This window comes from Lonchura striata, chromosome 27, assembly GCF_046129695.1.
Source record: "Lonchura striata isolate bLonStr1 chromosome 27, bLonStr1.mat, whole genome shotgun sequence".
NCBI lineage: Eukaryota > Metazoa > Chordata > Aves > Passeriformes > Estrildidae > Lonchura > Lonchura striata.
Window position 1 is genome coordinate 5,482,376 of NC_134629.1, and position 27,454 is coordinate 5,509,829.

General features: G+C 51.7%; 1 protein-coding gene across 1 annotated transcript in view; it reads right to left on the bottom strand.

Annotated features, from left to right (window-relative positions):
• Positions 1 to 9,899: 9,899 nt before the first annotated feature.
• The window catches only part of ANKRD52 (ankyrin repeat domain 52), a 59,840-nt gene continuing 42,285 nt past the window's right edge, over positions 9,900 to 27,454 (bottom strand). The window contains exons 21-29 of the mRNA XM_077788635.1: positions 26,074 to 26,191; positions 24,965 to 25,184; positions 23,052 to 23,139; positions 21,948 to 22,031; positions 19,313 to 19,458; positions 14,991 to 15,073; positions 13,298 to 13,380; positions 11,690 to 11,781; positions 9,900 to 10,135 (exon numbers count right to left, since the gene is read on the bottom strand). Of these exons, the coding sequence (XP_077644761.1) occupies positions 9,900 to 10,135; positions 11,690 to 11,781; positions 13,298 to 13,380; positions 14,991 to 15,073; positions 19,313 to 19,458; positions 21,948 to 22,031; positions 23,052 to 23,139; positions 24,965 to 25,184; positions 26,074 to 26,191 (1,150 nt within the window). The remainder of the gene's footprint in view (positions 10,136 to 11,689; positions 11,782 to 13,297; positions 13,381 to 14,990; positions 15,074 to 19,312; positions 19,459 to 21,947; positions 22,032 to 23,051; positions 23,140 to 24,964; positions 25,185 to 26,073; positions 26,192 to 27,454) is intronic.

The window sequence follows — 27,454 nt, forward strand, 5'->3', positions numbered from 1 at the left end:
GTTCAATAACCAGAACTGGTTTAAGAAATAACCACAACTGGTTTATTAACCACAACTGGTTCAATAACCACAACTGGTTTATTAACCACAACTGGTTTATTAACCACAACTGGTTCAATAACCACAACTGGTTTAATAACCAAAATTAGTTTAATAACCAGGATTGGTCTAATAAATAACCAGAATTGGTTCAATAACCAGAACTCGTTCAATAACTAGAATTGGTTTAATAACCAAAATTGGCTTAATAACCCAAATTGGTTTATTAACCAGGATTGGTCTAATAAATAACCAGAACTGGTTTGTTAACCACAACTGGTTTAATAACCCAAATTGGTTTATTAACCAGGATTGGTCTAATAAATAACCAGAACTGGTTTGTTAACCACAACTGGTTTAATAACCCAAATTGGTTTATTAACTAGAATTGGTCTAATAAATAACCAGAACTGGTTTGTTAACCACAACTGGTTTAATAACCAAAATTGGTTTATTAACTAGAATTGGTCTAATAAATAACCAGAACTGGTTTATTAACCAGAACTAGTTTAATAACCAGAATCGAGCCAGAGCCGCAATAAAAACCAGGATTTCGTTAAGTTGCAGTGGTTTTGGTTAAGTTGGAGTGGTTTTGGTGAAGTTTGGGTGGTTTTGGTTAATTTTGAGTGGCTTTGGTTAATTTTGAGTGGTTTTGGTGAAGTTTGGGTGGTTTTGGTTAAGTTGGAGTGGTTTTGGTTAAGCTGGAGTGGTTTTGGTGAAGTTTGGGTGGTTTTGGTTAATTTTGAGTGGCTTTGGTTAATTTTGAGTGGTTTTGGTGAAGTTTGGGTGGTTCTGGTTAAGTTGGAGTGGTTTTGGTTAAGTTTGAATGGTTTTGGTGAAGTTTGGGTGGTTTTGGTTAAGTTTGAGTGGTTTTGGTGAATTTTGAGTGGTTTTGGTTAAGTTTGGGTGGTTTTGGTTAATTTTGGGTGGTTTTTGCCGGGTTTTTTTGGTTTTCTCCCCACTTTTAAAAATGTTCCGAATTCCTTCCCCCCCTCCCCCTCCCTGGACACGAAACGAATTTCGGAAAAATGGGGAAAAAATCCGGATTTTGGAAAAATTGGAGAAAAATCCGAATTTTGGGGTTCCCTGGGGCTTCTCAAGGCTCTGGGACCCCCCAGGGGGGTCTGGGACCCCTCAAAGTTCTGGGACCCCCCAAAGGTTTTGGGACCCCCAGGATTTTGGGACCCCCAGGATTTTGGGACCCCCAAAGGTTTTGGGACCCCCCAAGATTTTGGGGCCCCTCGAGCCTTCGGCCTCTGCCCCCCCTCGGTTTGTCCCCCCCGGCCCCGAGGGGCAGAACCCCCAAAATGACCCAAAATGACCCAAAATCCACCCAGAGCCCCCCAAAACCCCCAAAATGACCCAAAATCAACACAGAGCCCCCAAAATGACCCAAAATGACCCAAAATCCACCCAGAGCCCCCAAAATGACCCAAAATGACCCAAAATCAACACAGAGCCCCCCAAAACCCCCAAAATGACCCAAAATCCACCCAGAGCCCCCCAAACCCCCAAAATGACCCAAAATGACCCAAAATCCACCCAGAGCCCCCAAATGACCCAAAATCAACACAGAGTCCCCAAAATGACCCAAAATGACCCAAAATCAACACAGAGCCCCCCAAAATGACCCAAAATGACCCAAAATCCACCCAGAGCCCCCCAAAACCCCGAAAATGTCCCCAAAATTCCCCCCAAATTCCCCGAAACGCCCAGAAGCAGCCCAGCCGAGCTTTTCCATGCGACTTTATTTGATTTCTTTGATTTTCTTTCTTTGATTTTCTTTCTTTTCGCGTTGACGCAGAACAACATCGAGAACGGCCGGGGCGAATAAGGCGATTTTCCTTTTTTTTTTTTTTTTTTTTGAGTTTTTTTAAATTTTTTTTTTGAATTTTTTTTGGGCTTTTCCACGATTTTTATCATTTTTGGTGATTTTTTTTAACCCCTTCCCACCCTCTCCTCTTTCCCGCCCCCGGCACGGGAGGAGCCGCGGGGGCGGCACCCGACGATTTATTCGGATTTTTCGGGGTTTTTCTGGGTTTTTTTTGGTTGGTTTTGGGGTTTTTTGGGGGTTTTTTTGGGTTTTTTTTTTTTGTGGCCTCGGAGCCGCGTCCCCGTCCCAACCTCGCCCCAAAAATTCCAAAGATTTTCGGTGGTTTTGGGTCAACCTCGGCTTTTTAATTTGAAATATTTAACATTTTTTTAAAGCTCTTTTGTGCTTTTTTTATTTAATTTTTTAATCCATTTTGAACTTTTAATTTTTCATTTTTCATTTTTAACTTTTAACTTTTTAACTTTTAACTTTTTAATTTTTCCTTTTGAACTTTTCCTTTTTCAACTCGGAACAATTTTTAATTTTTTGAACTTTTCCTTTTGAATTTTTCATTTTTCACTTTTAAACTTTTACATTTTTAACTTTTAATTTTTAACTTTTCCCTTTTAACTTTTCCTTTTTAACTTTTCCTTTTTCTTCATTTTTCAACTCGGAACAATTTTTAATTTCTGAATTTTTCCTTTTGAATTTTTCATTTTTCTCTTTTTTTTTTGGAATTTTCGTCTCATTTTCGGTGCCGAGCGCAGAAAATTCCGGCCGGGAGCTCCGCGGGCCCTCGGAGGAAAAGGAAGAAAAGGAGGAAAAAAAGGAATAAAACCCAAAAAATCGGAATTTACGGGGTTTTTCTGCTTTGGTTTCGCACTGGAGGCAAAGGGGGGACGGAGCCCAGGAAAATCGGGATAAAATCCAGGAATTCAAATTAAAATAATAATAATTATTATTATTACTATTATTCCCAGGAAAATCGGGATAAAATCCAGGAATTAAAAAAAAAAAATTGTTATTATTGCCAGCAAAATCGGGATAAAATAAAGGAATAATAATAATAGTAATAATAATAATAATAATGATAATAATAATAATAATAATAATAATAATAATAATCTTATTCTCCTTATTATTATTCCCAGGAACATCGGGATAAAATCAAGGAATAAAAATATTATTATCAATATTACTAATAATACTAATATTATTAATATTATTAGCAATAACAATATTATTATTAATATTATCACTAACATTAATATTATTAATATTAATAATAATATTCTCAGGAACATCGGGATAAAATCAAGGACTATTATTATCATTATTATAATTATTATTGACAAATGTAAATGATTTTTCTGGGCTCTCTCCGTTTAGTTTTGGGGTTTTTCCTTTTTTTCCTCAGGGATCTCCCCAAAAACGGGACCAGAACCCAAAAGCGATTCCAGATTTTGGGGATTTTGGGGATTTTTGGGGATTTTGTGTTTTTTAATCAGTTTTTAGTGCTGTGGTTGTTGGTTTTTTAAATTAATTATTCTTTAATTTTATTTTAATTTTTTTGAGCTGCCGGATTCCAGCCCCGGGATGCGGCCGGGGGAAAAAGGAGGGAAAATGGGGAAAAAGTGGGAAAATGGGGAAAAAGTGGGAAAATGGGGAAAAAGTGGGAAAAAAGGGAGGGAAAACGGGACAGGGATGGGACAGGAACGGGACAGGGACACGGGACACGGGACAGGGACACGGGACACGGGACACGGGACACGGGACAGGGACACGGGACAGGGACACGGGACATGGGACACGGGACACGGGACACGGGACACGGACACGGGACAGGGACACGGGACATGGGACACGGGACACGGGACACGGGACATGGGACAGGGACATGGGACAGGGACACGGGACAGGGACACGGGACAGGGACAGGGACAGGGACAGGGACACGGGACATGGGACACGGGACACGGGACACGGGACACGGGACACGGGACACGGGACAGGGACACGGGACACGGGACACGGGACATGGGACAGGGACACGGGACAGGGACACGGGACAGGGACACGGGACAGGGACACGGGACAGGGGACACGGGTTTATCCCGGTCTGTCCCGGGTTTATCCCGGTTTGTCCCGGGGCTGGCCTGGATTTGTCCCGGGTTTGTCCCAGGATTGTCCTGGTTGATCCCGGTTATCCCAGTTTATCCCGGTTATCCCAGTTTATCCCATTTTACCCCATTTTATCCCGTTTTATCCCAGTTTATCCTGTTTTATCCCAGTTTATCCTGTTTTATCCCAGTTTATCCCGGTTATCCCGGTTATCCCAGTTTATCCCATTTTACCCCATTTTACCCCATTTTACCCCGGTTTATCCCATTTTATCCCATTTTACCCCATTTTACCCCGGTTTATCCCATTTTATCCCATTTTATCCCATTTTACCCCGGTTTATCCCATTTTATCCCATTTTATCCCATTTTACCCCGGTTTATCCCATTTTATCCCATTTTATCCCATTTTATCCCATTTTATCCCATTTTACCCCGGTTTATCCCATTTTACCCCATTTTATCCCATTTTATCCCGTTTTTTCCCATTTTTTCCCGTTTTTTCCCGTTTTTTCCCGTTTTTCCCGGTTTGGCCGCCGTACATTCAGCGTTTGTCGCGGGTTTATGGCTCAGGGCAGTGCAAAAACACCTCGGAAATCTCAATTTTCTTTTTATTTTTTTGTGCTGTTGGGTTAATTTTATTTTTTTTTTAATTTTTATTTTTTTTTATTCCTACTTTTTTTACCTTTTTTTAAAATATTTTTCATTTTTTTCTCTTCCTCTCTCTCACCACAACTTCCCTTTGTCCATTCATTCCCTAGAAACAAAAATTTGGTTTTTTGGGGTTTTTTTTCACCTTTTTTTTTGTTTTTTTTTTTTTCCTATTTTTTGGGGGTTTTTTTCACCTTTTTTTGGGTTTTTTTTTTTCCTATTTTTTGGGTTTTTATTTCAGGTTTTTTTGTGTTTTTTTTTTCACTTTCTTCCTCTCTTTTTCACATCCCAACTGAAAAAATAAACCCGACGCCGCTCTCCACCCCGTGGGACGCGAAAGGGAATCCAAAAATTTGGATTTTTTAACAAAAAGTGCTTCTTACTTCAAGTGCTTTGGACCGAGGAGAGAAACTTCCTTTTTTTGTTGTCATTTTTGTCAAAATTCCAAACCAATAACCGGGATAAAATCAAAATAAATGTTGTGAAAACCCAACTTTGGCATTAAAGGATTAAATAATTTTTTTGTGTGTTGGGGGGGAAGTTTCCCTCCATCCCTTTTTTTTTTTTTTTTTGGAATATAACGAGGAAAAATCATCGCCAAAAAAATCAGAATAAAAAATAAAATTAAACCCGCCGCCCCCACCCCCCCCCGAAAATTAAAATAAAGCGAAATAAATGGAATTTTTCCCAAATAATTGGATTATTATTTCGATTTTCAAGCTGTGCTGTCGGCGAGGACGATGCGGGGCTGAAGGAGAACAAGACGGGGACGCCCAAAATTCCCAAAATTCCAATCAGGAACTGCCCCAAAATTCCCAAAATTCCCAAAAGGCCAATCAGGAACTGCCCCAAAATTCCCAAAATTCCCAAAAGGCCAATCAGGAACCGCCCCAAAATTCCCAAAATTCCCAAAAGGCCAATCAGGAACTGCCCCAAAATTCCCAAAATTCCCAAAAGGCCAATCAGGAACCGCCCCAAAATTCCCAAAATTCCCAAAAGGCCAATCAGGAACCGCCCCAAAATTCCCAAAATTCAAAGGCCAATCAAAAACCTCCCAAAATTTTGTCCCCCCCCCCCCGGGTGCGCCGCCGGAGCTTCGTCTCCCGAAATTTTCGTGATTATTAATTAATATTAATTAATATTAATTATGGCGTTGATTGTCTCAGAGCGGGGGGTGGGGGTTGGGCTTCGTCCTCCGAGAGTTAAAAATGAAAATCAATTTAAAAAAATGAGGGGAAAAGGTTAAAAATTTAAAAAACAACCCAAAAAAAAGAGAGGAAAAGGTTAAAAATTAATAAAAACAACCCAAAAAATGAGGGGAAAAGGTTAAAAATTTAAAAAACAACCCAAAAAAAAGAGAGGAAAAGGTTAAAAATTAATAAAAACAACCCAAAAAATGAGGGGAAAAGGTTAAAAATTAAAGAAAAAATAATGAAAAATAAATAAAATAAAAATCCGCCCCTCTGGCTTGAAATGGAGGGAAAAGCAGAATTTTCTGGCTGCTGGGAGAAATGAAAATAAGAATAAATAAAATAAAATAAAATAAAATAAAATAAAATAAAATAAAATAAAATAAAATAAAATAAAATAAAATAAAAATAAAATAAAAATAAAAATAAGCATAAATTAAAAAAAGAATTAAATAATCATAAAAGCAAAAATAAACAGAAATGAAAATAAAATAAAAACAAACATCAAAAATAAAAAGAAACAAACATAATAAAAATAAAATTAAAAAATCAACATAAAAATAAAAATAAACATAAAAATAAAAATTAAAAAGAAAAACACACGGGGGTGGTGCTGGGTTCTGTCAGTGCCATCCCGGAAATGTGGGAATCCCAAAAAAGAACCCAAAAAGAATCCCAAAAAATAAAATCTCCCAAAGGAATCCCAAAAAAAAAATCTCCCAAAGGAATCCCAAAAAAGCCCCAAAATCCTGGGGGGAGGAAATTCCTGCTGGGAAAAGGAAATGGGAACAAATTCTCCCTGGCTTGGTTGATTTTGGGTTTTTTGGGGTTTTTTGGGGTTTTTTGGGGTTTTTTTCCAGTTCTCCTCCGTAGAATATTGAAAAGGATTTTCCCAAAAAAAAAAGGGAAAAGGAGCTGCCAAAAAAAAAAAGGAGATTCCAAAAAAAAAAAAAGGGAAATTCCCCCAAAAAATAAAAATAAAAAAAGGGAAAAATCTCTCAAATGAAAAGGGAAAAAAAAGGAAAAGGAGCTGCCAAAAAAAAAAAAAGGAAAATATCCTCCAAAAAAAGGGAAAGGATTTTCTAAATAAAATGGATTTTTAAAATAAAATGGATTTTCCCAAAATAAAATGGATTTTCCAAATAAAATGGATTTTCCAAATAAAGTGGATTTTCCAAATAAAGTGGATTTTCCAAATAAAAAGGGTTTTTCCAAATAAAAAGGATTTTCCAAATGAAAATAATATTCCAAAAAAATAAAAAAGGAAAAGGAGCTCCCCAAAAAAAAAATAAAATTAAATATCCTCCAAAAAACGGAAAAGGATCTTCCCAAAGAAAGAAAAGGATTTTTCAAAAAAAAAAACACCTTTTTTTTGCTTTTTTTGCTTTTTTTTTTTGCTTTGTTTTTGCTTTTTTTTTGCCTTTTTTTTTTTTTTTTGCTTTGTTTTTGGGATTTATTTTCTCCTAAAAACACCAAAAAAATCCCAAAATAAAAAGGGGAAATCCTCGGGGTCCCTGCCCCTCTCAAGTGCCCGGGTTGGGTTTTTGTTCAGTGCTTGGGGCGGGGAAACCCGAAGGAAAAAAAAGTCAAAAATGTCCAAAAAATGGCAAAAATGTCCAAAAAAAAAAGTCAAAAATGTCCAAAATGTGCTTTTCACCCAAAGGCCAAACCTGCAGCTTCAGGATTTGGTTGGAAAAAGTTTGGCTTTGGTTCAAAAAAAAAAAATTAAATTAAATTAAAAAAAGAAAAATCAGTGCCAGGGGATCCCCCAGGAATAAACCAGCGGGAAAAAAAGAAAAAAAAGAATAAAAACCAACCCCAAAAAAAATCGAATTTTGGTTACAGAAATGCCCTTTTCTCCAAGGGTGAGGAGCTGGGAGCGTCCCGAAATTCCCCAAAATTCCCCAAATTCTCCAAATTCCTGGAATTCCGCTGCCTCGCCTTTGGCTTTGTGGCAAGGAGGGGAAAATTTGATTTTTTTTGGATGTTGTTACAGTAATTCAGAAGGGGAAAAACCCCCAAAAAACGGAAAAAAAGCCCCAAAAAATGGAAAAAAACCCCCAAAAACAGCAGTGCAATATTATTCTCCAATGCTTCGAACCTGCAGCAGAAACAGGATTTAAAACAAAAATGGAAAATAAAAAAAAAATGAGAACTCCAAATCCAAAAAAAACCAAAATCCACAAAATCTTCCGGGATGCTCCATCCCAAAAAAATCCACGGAGGTTTTGGGAATAAAGACTTGCAAGTGCATTTGTTTCCTTAAGAAAGGGTAAAATGTTGAATTTATATATTTTTTTAATGGTTTTTGATGGGTTTTTTACAGGGAAATGCTCGTTTCTGTATAAATAATTCTCTTTTTTTTTGGTTAAAAAATAAAAACTATCGACCAACGGCCACGCAAACCAGGAGGGGGGAAAAAAAGGCAAAAAAACGAAAAAAAGGGATTTTTAGGAGCTGACAAATTGCCAAAATTTGGGGGGAAAATCGAAAAGAAATCCCTAAAAAATGAAAAATGAGTCCCTAAAGTGCCTGGTGGGAGGAGGCTCCAGAGGCACCCGGATTTATTTGCCCAAAAATGAGATTTTAGTGGGGCGGGCACAGCAGATTTGGGGTTTTTAAGTGTTTTTTTTTTTTTTGGGGGTGAGCACCAGGAGAGGATTCCCGAAATTCCCTAAAAATTCCCCAAGGAATTCCCAGCCTGGCCAAGAGTTTGGGAAATGGGAAGGGAATTTTTGGGATTTGCAGGGGGGGAAATGTTGGGAATGAAATGAAAACGGGAGGGGAAAAAATAAAAAATCTGGGAAGGGAATAAAAAAAAAAATGGGGGTGAGACAAAAATCCTGGGAAGGAAACACGAGGAATGAAACAAAAATGTTGGGAATGAAACAAAAACGTTGGGAATTAAACAAAACCCTGGGAATTAAACAAAAATGGTGGGAAGGAAACAAAAAATGTTGGGAAGGAAACAAAAATGTTGGGAAAGAAATAAAAATGTTGGGAAAGAAATAAAAATGTTGGGGAGGAAACACCAGGAATGAAACACGAGGAATGAACCAAAGATGCCAGGAAGGAAACAAAAAACCAGGAAGGAAACAAAAAACCAGGAAAAAACCAAAAATATGGGGGAAAAACCCAAAAATGCCGGGAAAAACCCCAAAAACTGCGGGAAGGGAACGGCTCCAATCGATGTCGAAGGGAAAAATCCAGCAGCACCAGCCTCGTGCCAGCCCAAATCCTGCCAGCCCAAATCCTGCCAGCCCAAATCCTGCCAGCCCAAATCCTGCCCCGTCCATCCTGGTGCCAGCCCAAATCCTGCCCCTTCCATCCTGGGAATGTGCCAGCCCAAATCCCAGCCCAAGGGAAATTTGGGAGGGCACAGGGGATGTGCCAGCCCAAATCCCAGCCCAAATCTTGCCCCGTTCCGTCCTGGGAATGTGCCAGCCCAAATCCTGCCAGCCCAAATTCTGCCCCTTCCAGATTTTGCCAGCCCAAATCCTGCCCCTTCCATCCTGGGAATGTGCCAGCCCAAATCCCAGCCCAAGGGAAATTTGGGAGGGCACAGGGGATGTGCCAGCCCAAATCCCAGCCCAAATCTTGCCCCGTTCCATCCCGGGAATGTGCCAGCCCAAATCCTGCCAGCCCAAATTCTGCCCCTTCCAGATTTTGCCAGCCCAAATCTTGCCCCGTTCCATCCTGGGAATGTGCCAACCCTAATCCCAGCCCAAATCCTGCCTGTTCCAGCTCCTGCCAGGCCAGGCAGGGCACAGGGAACGGGGCTGGCACCATTTTGGGAACCCCAAAACCCCAAACCCCACTCTTGCCCTCACCCCACCCATGCTGGGCTCACCCTGTCCTGTTCTCCTTTCAAGTGCCCAATATTGACAGAATTGGTAAATAAACAGAAAAGGGATCACCCGTGTGGGGTCACTATGGGCGAAGAGGCTGGCACCATTTTGGGAACCCCAAACCCCTCAGCCCCCTCACCCACAGCCCAGGCTGGGCTCGCCCGGTCCTGTTCTCCTTTCAAGTGCCCAACATTGACAGAAGTGGTAAATAAATAGAAGCGGGGGTCACCCGTGCGGGTCACTCGGGGTAGCAGGCGTCCAGGCCGATGGCGCCGGGGCGCTCGGGGGCGTAGGGGCACGAGGGGCCGCGGGGCAGCGCCGCCGCCTTGGCCGCGATGCCGCAGTTCGTCAGGAGGCCCAGGCTGAAGGAGCCCAGCGTGTCCTTGGGCGGGAAAGGCTTCATGGTGGACAGGATCAGTGCCAGGCAGTCGGCCACGTCCTTGTTGGGGGCACAGGCCAGGGCCGGGGTGTGACCTGAGGGAGGCGACGGGCTCAGGGGGTGCCATGGGGTGTGGGGTGGGGTGTGGGGTGTGGGGTGTGGGGTGTGGGGTGGGGTGTGGGGTGGGATGGGGTGTGGGGTGGGGTGTGGGATGGGATGTGGGATGGGATGTGGGATGGGATGTGGGGTGTGGGGTGTGGGGTGGGGTGGGGTGTGGGATGTGGGGTGTGGGATGGGATGTGGGATGTGGGGTGTGGGGTGTGGGATGGGATGTGGGGTGTGGGGTGGGGTGTGGGGTGTGGGGTGTGGGGTGTGGGGTGGGGTGTGGGGTGTGGGATGGGATGTGGGGTGTGGGGTGGGGTGTGGGGTGTGGGGTGGGGTGGGATGGGATGTGGGATGGGATGTGGGGTGTGGGATGGGATGTGGGGTGTGGGGTGTGGGGTGTGGGATGGGATGTGGGGTGTGGGGTGGGGTGTGGGGTCATGGAATGGGGTGTGGGGTGTGGGATGGGATGTGGGATGGGATGTGGGGTGTGGGGTGGGGTGTGGGGTGGGGTGTGGGATGGGTGGGGTGGGATGGGATGGGGTGTGGGGTGTGGGATGGGGTGTGGGGTGTGGGGTGTGGGGTGTGGGATGTGGGATGTGGGATGTGGGATGGGGTGTGGGGTGTGGGATGGGGTGTGGGGTGTGGGATGTGGGGTGTGGGATGGGGTGTGGGGTGTGGGGTGTGGGGTGGGCTTTGGGGTTTGGGGTTCTGGGCCTGTGGGATTGAGTGTGGGATGGGGTGTGGGATGGGGGATTGTGAGGTTCTGGGCCTGTGGGACGGGGTGTGGGGTGTGGGGTGCAATAGGGTGTGGGATGGGGGGTGTGGGGTCACGAGATGGGCTGTGGGGTGTGGGGTGTGAGGCCATGGGATGGGCTGTGGATCTGTGGGGCTGTGGGATGACGTGTGGGAGGCTGTTCTGGGTGGCTGTGGGGCTGTAGGATGGGCTGTGGGGTTTGGGATGAGCTGTGGGGTTTGAGATGGGCTGTGGGATGAGGTTTGGGATGGGCTGTGGGGTTTGGGATGGGCTGTGGGGTTTGGGATGGGCTGTGGGGTTTGGGATGAGCTGTGGGGTTTGGGATGGGCTGTGGGGTGCAGGATGGGCTGTGGGGTGCAGGATGAGCTGTGGGGTCCTGGGGATTTTGGGGGTGCCGGGGTCCCAGGGGTGCCGGGGGTCTCGGGGTCCCAGGGATTTCAGGGGTCTCGGGGTCCTGGAGTCCCAGGGGTGCCAGGGTTTCCGGGGGTCCCAGGGCTCCTGAGGCTGCTGGGGGTCCTGGGGATTTTGGGGGTGCCGGGGCCCCAGGGGTGCCGGGGGTCCTGGGGATTTCGGGGGTGCTGGGGGTCCTGGAGTCCCAGGGGTGCCAGGGTTGCCAGGGATTTCGGGGGTCCCGGGGTCCCAGGGATTTCGGGGGTCCCAGGGATTTCGGGGGTCCCAGGGTCCCAGGGATTTCGGGGGTCCCGGGGTCCCAGGGATTTCAGGGGTCTCGGGGTCCCAGGGATTTCGGGGGTCCCGGGGTCCCCGGGATTTCGGGGGTCCCGGCTCGCACCTTCTTCATCCACAGCCAGCACGGTGGCCCCGCGGCTCAGCAGGGCCTGCACCACCGAGGCCAGCCCGTTCCGCGCCGCGATGTGCAGCGGCCTGGGGGAGCGGGGTCACAGCCCGACCACGAATTAAACTATCCCTAAACAACCCTAAAACCATCCCAAAACACAGCCTAAAACCATCCCTAAACACAGCCTAAAACCATCCCAAAACACAGCCTAAAACCATCCCTAAACACAGCCTAAAACCATCCCAAAACACAGCCTAAAACCATCCCTAAACACAGCCTAAAACCATCCCAAAACACAGCCTAAAACCATCCCTAAACACAGCCCGACCACAAATTAAACTATCCCTAAACAACCCTAAAACCATCCCAAAACACAGCCTAAAACTATCCCTAAACACAGCCTAAAACCATCCCTAAACACAGCCTAAAACCATCCCTAAACACAGCCTAAAACCATCCCTAAACACAGCCTAAAACTATCCCTAAACACAGCCCGAACCACAGCCTAAAACCATCCCTAAACAACCCCTAAAACCCATCCCAAAACCCATCCCAAACCACAGCCTAAAACCATCCCTAAACACAGCCTAAAACTATCCCTAAACACAGCCTAAAACCATCCCAAAACACAGCCTAAAACCATCCCTAAACACAGCCCGACCACAAATTAAACTATCCCTAAACAACCCTAAAACCATCCCTAAACACAGCCTAAAACTATCCCAAAACACAGCCTAAAACCATCCCTAAACACAGCCTAAAACCATCCCTAAACACAGCCTAAAACCCATCCCAAAACCCATCCCAAACCACAGCCTAAAACCATCCCAAAACACAGCCTAACCACAGCCTAAAACCATCCCTAAACAACCCCTAAAACCCATCCCAAAACCCATCCCAAACCACAGCCTAAAACCATCCCTAAACAACCCCTAAAACCACCCCAAACCACAGCCTAACCACAGCCTAAAACCATACCCCGTTTCCCCCCTTACCCCGTTTCCTCCCCCGTACCCCATTCCCCCTGTATCCCATTCTCCCCGTCCCCCATTTCCCCGTCCCCCATTTCCCCCCCGTACCCCGTTTTTCCCCCCGTCCCCCATTCCCCGTCCCCCATCCCCCTGTACCCCGTTTTTCCCCCCTGTCCCCCATTTCCCCCCCGTCCCCCATTTCCCCCCCGTACCCCGTTTTTCCCCCGTCCCCCATTCCCCGTCCCCCATCCCCCTGTACCCCGTTTTTCCCCCCCATCCCCCATTCCCCGTCCCCCATTTCCCCCCCGTACCCCATTTTCCCTCTGTCCCCCATTCCCCCGTCCCCCATTTCCCCCCCGTACCCCGTTTCTCCCCCTGTCCCCCATTCCCCCATCCCCCATTCCCCGTCCCCCATTCCCCGTCCCCCATCCCCCCGTACCCCGTTTTTCCCCCCGTACCCCATTCCCCTGTCCCCCATTCCCCCATCCCCCATTCCCCGTCCCCCATTCCCCCGTCCCCCATTCCCCCGTCCCCCATTCCCCGTCCCCCATCCCCCTGTACCCCGTTTTTCCCCCCGTACCCCGTTTTTCCCCCCGTCCCCCGTCCCCCTGCACCCCATCTTTGCACTCACATCTGCAGCGCACTGTTACTTGCATTGATAAGGCCGAGGTCTTGGGTTTCCCCCAGGATCAACAAGGCACACTTTTCATGGCCCTGCCGAGAGCGCGGCGTCAGCCGGGCCGGCACGGCCTCCGGGCACGGGAGCGGGCACGGGCACGGGCACGGGCACGGGCACGGGCATGGGCACGGGAGCGGGCACGGGCACGGGCACGGGCACGGACACGGGCATGGGCACGGGAGCGGGCACGGGCACGGGCACGGGCACGGGCACGGGCACGGACATGGGCACGGGAGCGGGCACGGGCACGGGCACGGGCACGGGTACGGGCACGGACATGGGCATGGGCACGGACACGGACAGGGCACGGACATGGGCACGGACATGGACATGGGCACGGACACGGGTACGGGCACGGACATGGGCACGGACACGGGTACGGGCACGGACATGGGCATGGGCACGGACACGGACAGGGCACGGACATGGGCACGGACATGGACATGGGCACGGACACGGGTACGGGCACGGACATGGGCACGGACACGGACATGGACATGGGCACGGGCATGGGCACGGACACGGACATGGACATGGGCACGGGTACAGGCATGGGCACGGACACGGACATGGACATGGGCACGGGCACGGACATGGACATGGGCACGGGTACGGGCATGGGCACGGACACGGGCACGGACATGGACACGGACGGGGCACAGACACGGGCACGGACATGGACACGGGCATGGACACGGACAGGGCACAGACATGGACATGGGCACGGGCACGGACATGGACACGGACAGGGCACAGACACGGGCACGGACATGGACACGGGCATGGACACGGGCATGGGCACAGGCACGGGCACGGGCATGGACACGGGCATGGTCACGGACACAGCCACTGGCCACGGGCACTGCCACCGGCCACTGCCACCCGCCAACCCTCCACCGGGCCCTCCCAGCACGGACAAAGGGACCACCAGCCTCTGGTTGCCACCATGGCTTGGGAGTGACCACCATCAGTTGGACAAAGTGACCACCATGGATTGGACAAAGTGATCACCACGGGTTGGACAAAGTGACCACCAGCCTCTGGTTGCCACCATGGGTTGGACAAAGTGACTACCATGGGTTCAACAAAGTGATCACCACGGGTTGGACAAAGTGACCACCATGGGTTCAACAAAGTGACCACCACGGGTTGGACAAAGTGATCACCATGGATTGGACAAAGTGATCACCACGGGTTGGACAAAGTGATCACCATGGGTTCAACAAAGTGACCACCACGGGTTGGACAAAGGGACCACCATGGGTTCGACAAAGTGATCACCATGGATTGGACAAAGGGACCACCATGAGTTGGACAAAGTGACCATCATGAGCTGGACAAAGTGACCACCATGGGTTGGACAAAGTGACCATCATGAGCTGGACAAAGTGACCACCATGGGTTGGACAAAGGGACCACCATGGGTTGGACAAAGTGACCATCATGAGCTGGACAAAGTGACCACCATGGGTTGGACAAAGGGACCACCATGGGTTGGACAAAGTGACCACCTGGGCACCTCCAGCCACGGAGGTGACCCTGAAGCCCCCGAGCCGCCCCCCAGGAGCAGCCCAGCTGCCCTGGCGCCACCGGCGCTGCCCAGAACCCGCCGGGGTGGGTGGCACCTCCGTGGGCATGTGCCCACCTTGCTGCAGGCCAGGTGAAGAGCCGTGTTCTTGTTGACGTCCAGCACAGCAATGTTGGCCTTCGCCTGGAAGAGCAGGAACTCTGCGGGAGGAGGAGAAGACCCGTCAGCAGGACGGTTCCTTCTCCTTTTCCAGGCATGTGCAACCTCTTTAAACTCCTCCTCAAACTTCTTGAACCTCCTGATAATGCTGAGATGTTCAAAAGTCGGAGTGCCCGCGGGATTTTATGGATAAATAAAATATTTCAGGGATTTTTTTCGGTGGGTGGAGGGGAATGGTTGATCTTGGAGAGGTGGTAATTCCATCCTCCAATCCAGGGTCACATTTGGGATTCGATAAATCCCAGATTTTGGAATCAAAATGGGTCTTTTTCTCTTTAGGGGAAAAAAAACCAACTAAAAAAAAAACAACAAAAAAAACCCAAAAACCAAAAAAACTGGTTTTGTAAAATGTAAAATATTGTGATAAGAAATAATAAACACCTGAACGTGATCGATTGTGATAATAATTAACAAACACCTGGGTGTGAAATATGGTGATAAAAAATGATAAACACCTGAGTGTGAGTGTGAAATATTGTAACAAGGATAATAAATAATAAACACTTGAGTGTGAACTATTGTGATAAATAATAAACACCTGAGTGTGGGTGTGGAATATTGCGATAATAAATAATAAACACCTGAACGTGAACGATTATGATAAATGATAAACACCTGAGTGTGAATGTAAAATATTCTGATAAGAAATAATAAAGACCTGAGTGTGAAATATGGTGATAAATAATAAACACCTGAGTGTGAGTGTGAAATATCCTGACATGGATAATACACAGCTGGGTGTGAACTGCTGTGATAAAAAATAATAAACACCTGATTGTGAGCGTGAAATGTTGTGATAAGAAATAATAAACTGAGCGTGAGTGTGAATTATCCTGACATGGATAATAAATCACAAACACCCGAGTGTGAACTATTGTGATAATAAATAATAAACACCTGAGTGTGAGTGTGAACTACTGTGATAATAAATAATAAACACCTGAACGTGAACGATTGTGATAAATGATAAACACCTGAGTGTGAGTGTGGAATATTGTGATAATAAATCACAAACACCTGGGTGTGAACTATTGTGATAATAAATAATAAACACCTGAGTGTGAGTGTGGAATATTGTGATAATAAATAATAAACACCTGAGTGTGAGTGTGAATTATCCTGACATGGATAATAAATCACAAACACCCGAGTGTGAAATATCGTGATAATAAATAATAAACACCTGAGTGTGGGTGTGGAATATTGTGATAATAAATAATAAACACCTGAGTGTGAACTATTGTGATAATAATTAACAAACACCTGGGTGTGAACGATTGTGATAAATGATAAACACCCGAGTGTGAGTGTGGAATATCCTGATAATAATTAACAAACACCTGGGTGTGAACGATTGTGATAATAATTAACAAACACCTGGGTGTGAGGGTGGAATATCCTGATAATAATTAACAAACACCTGGTTGTGAACGATTGTGATAATAATCAACAAACACCTGGGTGTGAGGGTGGAATATCGCACCCCGGCGCTGCCGTGCCCGCTGTCCCGTGCCCACCCTGCCCCGTGCCCTGGCACTCACCCAGCGCGGTGGCATTCCTGCTTGTCCCCGTGCCCGCCCTGCCCTGGCACGTGCCCAGCACGGCATCGTGCCCGCTCTCCCCGTGCCCATTATCCCCCTGCCCTGGCACTCACCCAGCGCGGCGGCGTGCCCCCTGTTCCCGTGCCCGCTCTCCCCATTCCCGTTATCCCCGTGCCCCGTGCCCGCTCTCCCCATGCTCACCCTGCCCTGTGCCCCGTGCCCGCTCCCCGTGCCCACTCTCCCCGTGCCCACTCACCCAGCGCAGCAGCGTGCCCGTTCTCCCCGTGCCCGCTGTCCCGTGCCCGTTCTCCCCGTGCCCGTTCTCCCCCGTGCCCGTTCTCCCCGTGCCCGTTCTCCCCGTGCCCGTTCTCCCCGTGCCCGCTGTCCCGTGCCCGTTCTCCCCGTGCCCGCTGTCCCGTGCCCGTTCTCCCCATTCCCGTTCTCCCCGTGCCCGCTGTCCCGTGCCCGTTCTCCCCATGCCCGCTGTCCCGTGCCCTTTCTCCCCGTGCCCATTCTCCCCGTGCCCGCTGTCCCGTGCCCACTCACCCAGCACGGTGGTGTACCCACTCTCCCGGTGCCCGCTGTCCCCGTTCCTGTTCTCCCCGTGCCCGCTGTCCCCGTTCCTGTTCTCCCCGTGCCCCGTGCCCGCTGTCCCGTGCCCACTCACCCAGCACGGTGGTGTGCCCACTCTCCCGGTGCCCGCTGTCCCCGTTCCTGTTCTCCCCGTGCCCCGTGCCCGCTGTCCCGTGCCCAGTGCCTGCTCACCCAGCACAGCGGCATGCCCGCTGTCCCCGTTCCTGTGCCCGCTCTCCCGGTGCCCGGTGCCCCCATACCCAGCACGGCGGCGTGCCCACTGTCCCTGTTCCCGTTCTCCCCGTGCCCCGTGCGCGCTGTCCCGTGCCCGGTGCCCGCTGTCCCGTGCCCGGTGCCCGGTGCCTGCTCACCCGGCACGGTGGCATGCCCGCTGTCCCCGTTCCCGTTCTCCCCGTGCCCCGTGCCCGGTGCCCGCTCACCCAGCGCGGCGACGTGCCCGCTGTCCCCGTTCCCATTCTCCCCGTGCCCTGTGCCCGTTCTCCCGGTGCCCGGTGCCCGCTCACCCAGCGCGGCGGCGTGCCCGCTGTCCCCATGCCCGCTCTCCCCGTGCCCGCTGTCCCTGTTCCCGCTCTCCCCGTGTCCCGTGCCCGGTGCCCGGTGCCGGTGCCCGCTCACCCAGCGCGGCGGCGTGCCTGCTGTCCCCATGCCCGCTGTCCCCGTTCCCGTTCTCCCCGTGCCCGTTCTCCCGGTGCCCGGTGCCCGCTCACCCAGCGCGGCGGCGTGCCCGCTGTCCCCGTTCCCGTTCTCCCGGTGCCCCGTGCCCATTCTCCCGGTGCCCGGTGCCCGGTGCCCGCTCACCCAGCGCGGCGGCGTGCCCGCTGTCCCCATGCCCGCTCTCCCCGTGCCCGCTGTCCCCGTTCCCGTTCTCCCCGTGCCCCGTGCCCCGTGCCCGGTGCCGGTGCCCGCTCACCCAGCGCGGCGGCGTGCCCGCTGTCCCCGTTCCCGTTCTCCCCGTGCCCTGTGCCCATTCTCCCGGTGCCCGGTGCCGGTGCCCGCTCACCCAGCGCGGTGGCGTGCCCGCTGTCCCCATGCCCGTTCTCCCCGTGTCCCGTGCCCCGTGCCCGGTGCCCGGTGCCCGCTCACCCAGCACAGCGGCATGCCCGCTGTCCCCGTTCCTGTTCTCCCCGTGCCCGCTGTCCCCGTTCCTGTTCTCCCCGTGCCCCGTGCCCGCTGTCCCGTGCCCAATGCCTGCTCACCCAGCACAGCGGCAGGCCCGCTGTCCCCGTTCCCGTGCCCGCTCTCCCGGTGCCCGGTGCCCGGTGCCCGCTCACCCAGCGCGGCGGCGTGCCCGCTGTCCCTGTTCCCGCTCTCCCCGTGCCCCGTGCCCGCTGTCCCGTGCCCGGTGCCGGTGCCCGCTCACCCAGCGCGGCGGCGTGCCCGCTGTCCCCGTTCCCGTTCTCCCGGTGCCCCGTGCCCATTCTCCCGGTGCCCGGTGCCCGGTGCCCGCTCACCCAGCGCGGCGGCGTGCCCGCTGTCCCCGTTCCCGTTCTCCCGGTGCCCCGTGCCCATTCTCCTGGTGCCCGGTGCCGGTGCCCGCTCACCCAGCGCGGCGGCGTGCCCGCTGTCCCCGTTCCCGCTGTCCCCATTCCCATTCTCCCGGTGCCCGGTGCCCGGTGCCCGCTCACCCAGCGCGGCGGCGTGCCCGCTGTCCCCGTTCCCATTCTCCCCGTGCCCTGTGCCCGTTCTCCCGGTGCCGGTGCCCGCTCACCCAGCGCGGCGGCGTGCCCGCTGTCCCCATGCCCGCTCTCCCCGTGCCCGCTGTCCCCGTTCCCGTTCTCCCCGTGCCCCGTGCCCGTTCTCCCGGTGCCCGGTGCCGGTGCCCGCTCACCCAGCGCGGCGGCGTGCCCGCTGTCCCCGTTCCCGTTCTCCCCGTGCCCCGTGCCCGTTCTCCCGGTGCCCGGTGCCCGCTCACCCAGCGCGGCGGCGTGCCCGCTGTCCCCGTTCCCGTTCTCCCCGTGCCCATTCTCCCGGTGCCCGGTGCCGGTGCCCGCTCACCCAGCGCGGCGGCGTGCCCGCTGTCCCCATGCCCGTTCTCCCGGTGCCCCGTGCCCATTCTCCCGGTGCCCGGTGCCGGTGCCCGCTCACCCAGCGCGGCGGCGTGCCCGCGCTCCGAGGCCAGCATCAGGGGGGTCCTGCCCAGCCGGTCGGCCGGGTCCACCTGGGCCTGGTGGCGCAGCAGCAGCTGCAGCGCCCGCACGTCCCCGGAGAAGGCAGCGGCGTGAAGGGGGGTCCTGGCAGGGAGAGAGAGAGGGGAATGAGCGGGTCCTGGCAGGGAGAGAGCAATGAGCGGGTCCTGGCAGGGAGAGAGAGCAATGAGCGGGTCCTGGCAGGGAGAGAGAGAGGGATGAGCGGGTCCTGGCAGGGAGAGAGAGAGGGGAATGAGCGGGTCCTGGCAGGGAGAGAGAGAGGAATCAGGGGGGTCCTGGCAGGGAGAGAGAGGGATGAGCGGGTCCTGGCAGGGAGAGAGAGAGGGGAATGAGCGGGTCCTGGCAGGGAGAGAGCAATGAGCGGGTCCTGGCAGGGAGAGAGAGCAATGAGCGGGTCCTGGCAGGGAGAGAGAAATGAGCGGGTCCTGGCAGGGAGATAGAGAGAAATGAGCGGGTCCTGGCAGGGAGAGAGAGCAATGAGCGGGTCCTGGCAGGGAGAGAGAGCAATGAGCGGGTCCTGGCAGGGAGAGAGCAATGAGCGGGTCCTGGCAGGGAGAGAGCAATGAGCGGGTCCTGGCAGGGAGAGAGAGAGGGATGAGCGGGTCATAGCAGGGAGAGAGAGCAATGAGCGGGTCCTGGCAGGGAGAGAGAGAGGGGAATCAGGGGGGTCCTGGCAGGGAGATAGAGAGGGGAATGAGCGGGTCCTGGCAGGGAGATAGAGAGGGGAATCAGGGGGGTCCTGGCAGGGAGAGAGCAATGAGCGGGTCCTGGCAGGGAGAGAGAGAGGGGAATGAGCGGGTCCTGGCAGGGAGATAGAGAGGGGAATCAGGGGGGTCCTGGCAGGGACAGAGAGAGGGGAATGAGTGGGTCCTGGCAGGGAGATAGAGAGGGGAATGAGCGGGTCCTGGCAGGGAGATAGAGAGGGGAATGAGCGGGTCCTGGCAGGGAGAGAGAGGGGAATCAGGGGGGTCCTGGCAGGGAGATAGAGAGGGGAATCAGGGGGGTCCTGGCAGGGACAGAGAGAGGGGAATGAGTGGGTCCTGGCAGGGAGATAGAGAGGGGAATGAGCGGGTCCTGGCAGGGAGATAGAGAGGGGAATCAGGGGGGTCCTGGCAGGGAGAGAGCAATGAGCGGGTCCTGGCAGGGAGAGAGAGAGGGGAATGAGCGGGTCCTGGCAGGGAGAGAGAGCAATGACAGGGTCCTGGCAGGGAGAGAGCAATGAGCGGGTCCTGGCAGGGAGAGAGAGCAATGACAGGGTCCTGGCAGGGAGAGAGAGCAATGACAGGGTCCTGGCAGGGAGAGAGCAATGACAGGGTCCTGGCAGGGAGAGAGCAATGAGCGGGTCCTGGTAGGGAGAGAGAGAGGGATGAGCGGGTCCTGGCAAGGAGAGAGAGAGGGATGAGCGGGTCCTGGCAGGGAGAGAGAGAGCAATGAGCGGGTCCTGGCAGGGAGAGAGAGCAATGAGCGGGTCCTGGCAGGGAGAGAGAGGGATGAGCGGGTCCTGGCAGGGAGAGAGAGAGGGATGAGCGGGTCCTGGCAGGGAGAGAGAGAGGGATGAGCGGGTCCTGGCAGGGAGAGAGCAATGAGCGGGTCCTGGCAGGGAGAGAGAGAGGGATGAGCGGGTCCTGGCAGGGAGAGAGAGAGGGATGAGCGGGTCCTGGCAGGGAGAGAGAGAGGGGAATGAGCGGGTCCTGGCAGGGAGAGAGCAATGAGCGGGTCCTGGCAGGGAGAGAGAGAGCAATGAGCGGGTCCTGGCAGGGAGAGAGAGCAATGAGCGGGTCCTGGCAGGGAGAGAGCAATGAGCGGGTCCTGGCAGGGAGAGAGAGAGGGGAATGAGCGGGTCCTGGCAGGGAGAGAGCAATGAGCGGGTCCTGGCAGGGCGAGAGAAATGAGCGGGTCCTGGCAGGGAGAGAGCAATGAGCAGGTCCTGGCAGGGAGAGAGACTCAGGGACTGCAGGGCGTTTTTGCGGTTTTTTTACTATTATTATTATTATTTTCATTGTCATTATCATTATAATTATCATAATTATTATGAATAATAATAACAATAATAATAATTATTAATAGTAGTAGTAGTAGTAGTAGTTGTATTTTTTTATTAATAAATCCCTATTTTAATCCTTTAAAACTGTCTTGTTACTTCTAGGAACTTTTCAAGGCATCACCTACATGAAATGTAAATGGAAATTGAAATTGAAATGTAAATTTAAATAATAATAATAAAATAAAAATAAAATAAGAATAAAAAGAGAATAAAAATAAAAATAAAATAAAAATAAAATTTAAAATAAAATTAAAATTAATATTAAATTAAAAATAAAAATATTTAAATTAAAATTGAAATTAAAATAAATATTAAAATAAAAATAAGAATAAAAATAAAATAAAACTAAAATTAAAAACTAAAACTAAAACTAAAAATAAAACTAAAACTAAAAATAAAAATAAAAATAAAACCAATAACAAAAATCAAATGGCATGAATCCCTCTCGGCTGGCTGTGGGCTCTGGCTCTGCCCAGCTGCCCCCGCTCAGATTTTAATTAACGAATCCCAATTAACGAGGGGCTCCCACCTTCCTTTGGCATCTCTGCTATTGACAATCCTGGCTCCCAGCGCGTCCAGCAGCATTTCTGCAGCGCCCAGCTGGTGGTTAATTCTGCAAAAAACGGGGAAAATGGGCAAAATCAAATTCCCGTTTTTATGCAAGTGGGGAAATTCCAATTTTTTTCGGCATCCAGACCTGTAGAAATTTGGGGTGAAATTCCAATTTTTTTTCTGCATCCAGGCCTGCAGAAATTTGAAATTCCAACTTTTTTCTGCACTAAAGCCTGCAGAAATCTGGGGTGAAATTCCAATTTTTTTCCGCACCAGGCCTGCAGATATTTGGGGTGAAATTCCAATTTTTTTTTTTGCAAGTGGTGAAATTCCCATTTTTTCTGCAAGAGGTGAAATTCCCATTTTTCTGCAAGTGGGGAAGTTCCAATTTTTTTCTGCACCTAGGCCTGCAGAAATTTGAAATTTTAATTTTTTTCTGCACCCAGGCCTGCCAAAATTTGGGGTGAAATTCCAATTCTTTTCTGCACCCAGGCCTGCAGAAATTTGAAATGCGGAATAATTGGAATTATTTTTGGTGTAAAATTCCCTTTTAACACATCCCAGAGGAATTGGATGTGGAATTACTGAAATTATTTTTGGGGTAAAATTCCGCTTTCAGGGGCTCCAAGGCCTGGAATAATTTGAATTATTTTGGGGGTAAAATTCCTCTTTCAGCCCATTCCAGAGGAATTGGATGTGGAATAATTTGAATTATTTTTGGGGTAAAATTCCCTTTTCAGCCCATCCCAGGGACTCTGAGCTGTGAAATAATTTGAATTATTTCTGGGGTAAAATTCCCCTTTTAACACATCCCAGAGGAATTGGATGTGGAATAACTGGAATTATTTTTGGGATAAAATTTTCCTTTCAGGGGCTCCGAGGCCTGGAATAATTTGAATTATTTTGGGATAAAATTCCCATCCCAGAGACTCCGAGGCCTGGAATAATTTGAATTATTTTTGGCGTAAAATTCCCGTTTTGGCCCATCCCAGAGGAATTGGCCGTGGGAATTTTTTGGAATTATTTTTGGGGTGAAATTCCCCTTTTGGCCCAGCCCGGGTTATTATGGGATGGCACTCACACTGCACAGTGCAAAGGGGTGAAGGGGTTCCCCTCCAGGTACGCAAAGGGGTTGTGTTCAAGTAACAATTCCAGACAATCTTCGTGCCCTGCGGAGAGAGCAGCAGCTGGAGCAGATGATTCCCAAAAAAATCCCAAAAATCCCAAAATCCCAAAATGCCAGAGGCTGGAAAAGCCCTCGCAGAGCATCGAGAGCCTTCCCTGGGCAGCTCCAGAGCCTGAGCAGCTTCTCCAGGAGGAAATTCCTCCTGGTGTCCATCCTGAACTTCTCCTGGAGGAATTTGGGGATGTTCCTGGGAGCAGATCCCGACCCCGCTGTCCCACCAGGGATTTATGAGGTGGAAATTCCCCTCTGAGCCTCCGTCCCTCCAGATTCTCCCAAAATCTGACCACTATTCCAGGAGGAAATTCCTCCTGATGTCCACCCTGAACTTCTCCTGGAGGAATTTGGGGCTGTTCCTTCTCCTCCTGCTGTTCCTGGGGGCAGATCCCGACCCCGCTGTCCCACCAGGGATTTATGAGGTGGAAATTCCCCTCTGAGCCTCCTTTTCTCCAGATTCTCCCAAAATCTGACCACTTTTCCAGGAGGAAATTCCTCCTGATGTCCACCCTGAGCCTCTCCTGAAGGAATCTGGAGCTGTTCCTTCTCCTGGTGTTCCCTGAGAGCGAATTCCAGCTCCGTTCTCCCATCAGTTTGGGGTGAAAATTCCCCTTGAGCCTCCTTTTCTCCAGATTCTCCCAAAGCCTGACCACTATTCCAGGAGGAAATTCCTCCTGATGTCCACCCTGAACCTCTCCTGAATGAATTTGGGACTGTTCCTTCAATTATAAAAAACCCCCCAAAAACCCCAAACGCCCCCCAAAAAAACCCATAAAACCCCACTAAAACCCCATAAAACCCCACTAAAACCCCATAAAACCCCATAAAACCCCACTAAAACCCCATAAAACCCCCATAAACCCCCAATAAAACCCCCATAAAACCCCATAAAACCCCAAATCCCCCAATAAACCCCCATAAACCCCCAATAAACCCCACAAACCCCCAATAAAAACTCCATAAACGCCCAATAAACCCCCATAACCCCCCAATAAAACCCCATAAACCCCCAATAAACCCCACAAACCCCCAATAAAAGCCCCATAAACCCCCAATAAACTGCAAACCCCCCAAAAAACCCCCATAAATCCCCAATAAAACCCCAAATCCCCCAATAAACCCCACAAACCCCCAATAAAAACCCAATAAACCCCCAATAAACCCCCATTAACCCCCAATAAAACCCCATAAATCCCCAATAAACCCCATAAACCCCCAATAAACACTCATAAATCCCCAATAAACCCCCCAAACCCCCCAATAAAACCCCATAAACCCCCATAAACCCCCAATAAACCCCCAATAAACCCCCAATAAATCCCCCAACCCCCCAATAAACCCAAATAAAACAAATAAACCCCCAATAACCCCCCCAAACCCCCAATAAACCCCCATAAACCCCCAATAAACCCCCATAAATCCCCAATAAACCCCCCAAACCCCCAATAAACCCCCCAAACCCCCAATAACCCCCCCAAACCCCCAATAAACCCCCATAAACCCCCAATAAAACCCCATAAATCCCCAATAAACCCCCCAAATCCCCAATAAACCCCAATAAACCCCCAATAAACCCCCATAAACCCCCAATAACCCCCCCAAACCCCCAATAAACCCCAATAAACCCCCATAAATCCCCAATAAAACCCCAATAAAGCCCCCCAAACCCCCAATAAACCCCCCAAACCCCCCAATAAAACCCCATAAACCCCCATAAACCCCCAATAAACCCCCAATAAACCCCCAATAAATCCCCCAACTCCCCAATAAACCCCAATAAACCCAATAACCCCCCAAGAGCCCGTGGGGCTCACCGCGGTACGCCGCCCAGTGCAGGGGCGCGAAGCCGGCGCGGTCCAGGCCGGCGTCGCGCGGGTCGGCGGCGAGCGCGGCGCGCAGCAGCGCGCGCAGGGCGGGCGCGTGGCCCCGCGCCGAGGCCAGCAGCAGCGGCGAGCGGCCGCGGCGGTCCCGGCACAGCGGCGAGCAGCCGCGCGCCAGCAGCGCGCCCAGGCACTCCTGGCAGCCCCTCACGGCCTGGGGGGGAGAGATTTATAATGTTATATAGAATATAGAATGGAGAATGTATGGGGAATTAGCCACGGGCACTCCTGGCAGCCCGTCATGGCCTGGGGGTATAGAGATATAGAATATAGAATATAGAATATAGAATATAGAATGGAGAATGTATGGTGAATTAGCCACGGGCACTCCTGGCAGCCCGTCACGGCCTGGGGGGCAGAGATATAGAATATAGAATATAGAATATAGAATATAGAATGTAGAATGTATGGTGAATTAGCCACGGGCACTCCTGGCAGCCAGACACAGCCTGAGGTTTATAGAGATATAGAATATAGAATATAGAATGTAGAATGTATGGTGAATTAGCCACGGGCACTCCTGGCAGCCCGTCACGGCCTGCGGGTTATAGAGATATATAATATATAATATATAATATATAATATATAATATATAATATGTAATATGTAATATGTAATATGTAATATGTAATATGTAATATGTAATATGTAATATGTAATATGTAATATATTGGTGAATTAACCAAAGGCAGTCCTGGCAGCCTGTCACAGCCTGCGGGTTATGCATATAGATGTGTGTGTATATATATATAATATATTGGTGCAGGGGTGACCCCCACCCACCCCTGGGTGCAGCAGTGACCCCCACCCACCCCTGGGTGCAGGAGTGACCCCCACTGACCCCCCGGTGCAGGGGTGACCCCCACCCACCCCTGGGTGCAGCAGTGACCCCCACCCACCCCTGGGTGCAGGAGCGACCCCCACCCACCCCTGGGTGCAGCAGTGACCCCCACTGACCCCCCGGTGCAGGGGTGACCCCCACCCACCCCTGGGTGCAGCGGGGACCCCCACCCACCCCTGGGTGCAGCGGGGACCCCACTCACCCCCCGGTGCAGGGCGGTCCGGCCCCTCTTGTCGGCGGCGTCGGGCGCCGAGCCCTTGTCCAGCAGCAGGTGGACACAGTCCACGTGGCCGTTCATGATGGCCAGCATCAGCGGGGTCCTGCGGGGACACGGCGGGTGGGACACGGGGACACGGGGACACGGTGGGACATGGGGGATACGGGGACACGGGGACACGGGGACACGGGGACACGGGGACACGGGGACACGGGGGACACGGGGACACGGGGACACGGGGACACGGGGACACGGGGGACACGGGGACACGGGGACACGGGGGACACGGGGACACGGGGACACGGGGACACGGGGACACGGGGGACACGGGGACACGGGGACACGGGGACACGGGGGACACGGGGACACGGGGGACACGGGGGACATGGGGACACGGGGACACGGTGGGACATGGGGAACACGGGGGACACGGGGGATACGGGGGACATGGGGGACATGGGGAACACGGGGGACACGGGGACACGGGGACACGGGGGACATGGGGACACGGGGGACACGGGGACACGGGGACACGGGGGGACATGGGGAACACGGGGGACACGGGGGGACATGGGGAACACGGGGGACACGGGGGATACGGGGGACATGGGGGACATGGGGAACACGGGGGACACGGGGACACGGGGACACGGGGGACATGGGGACACGGGGGACACGGGGACACGGGGACACCTGGGACACGGGGGGACATGGGGGACACGGGGACACAGGGGACACGGGGGGACATGGGGACACAGGGGACATGGGGGACATGGGGACACGGGGGACACGGGGGGCACGGGGGGACACGGGGGACACAGAGACACAGGGGGACATGGGGGGACATGGGGACACGGGGGACATGGGGGACGTGGAGCCCACGGGGGATACAGGGACACGGGGACACGGGGGACACGGGGACACGGGGGACACGGGGGACACAGGGGACACAGAGCCCACGGAGGACACGGAACCCCGGGAGCACACGGAGCCCACGGAGCACACGGGGGACACGGAGGACACGGAACCCACGGAGCCCACGGAGCCCACGGGGGACACGGAGCCCACGGGGGACACGGAGCCCACGGGGGACACGGAGCCCACGGAGCCCACGGGGGACACGGAGCCCACGGGGGACACTGAGCCCACGGGGGACATGCAGCCCACGGAGCCCGCAGGGCTTGGCAGAGTCTGGAAGGTTCCCATGGGGACAGCAGAGGTAATTCCAGATGGTTGGAATTCCAAATCTGCTTCTGGGGCAGTTGGGAATGAGGGACACAGGAATGGGGGTGAGGGACAATTGGGAATGGTGAGGGACAACTGGGAATGGTGGTGAGGGACAATTGGGAATGGTGAGGGACACAGG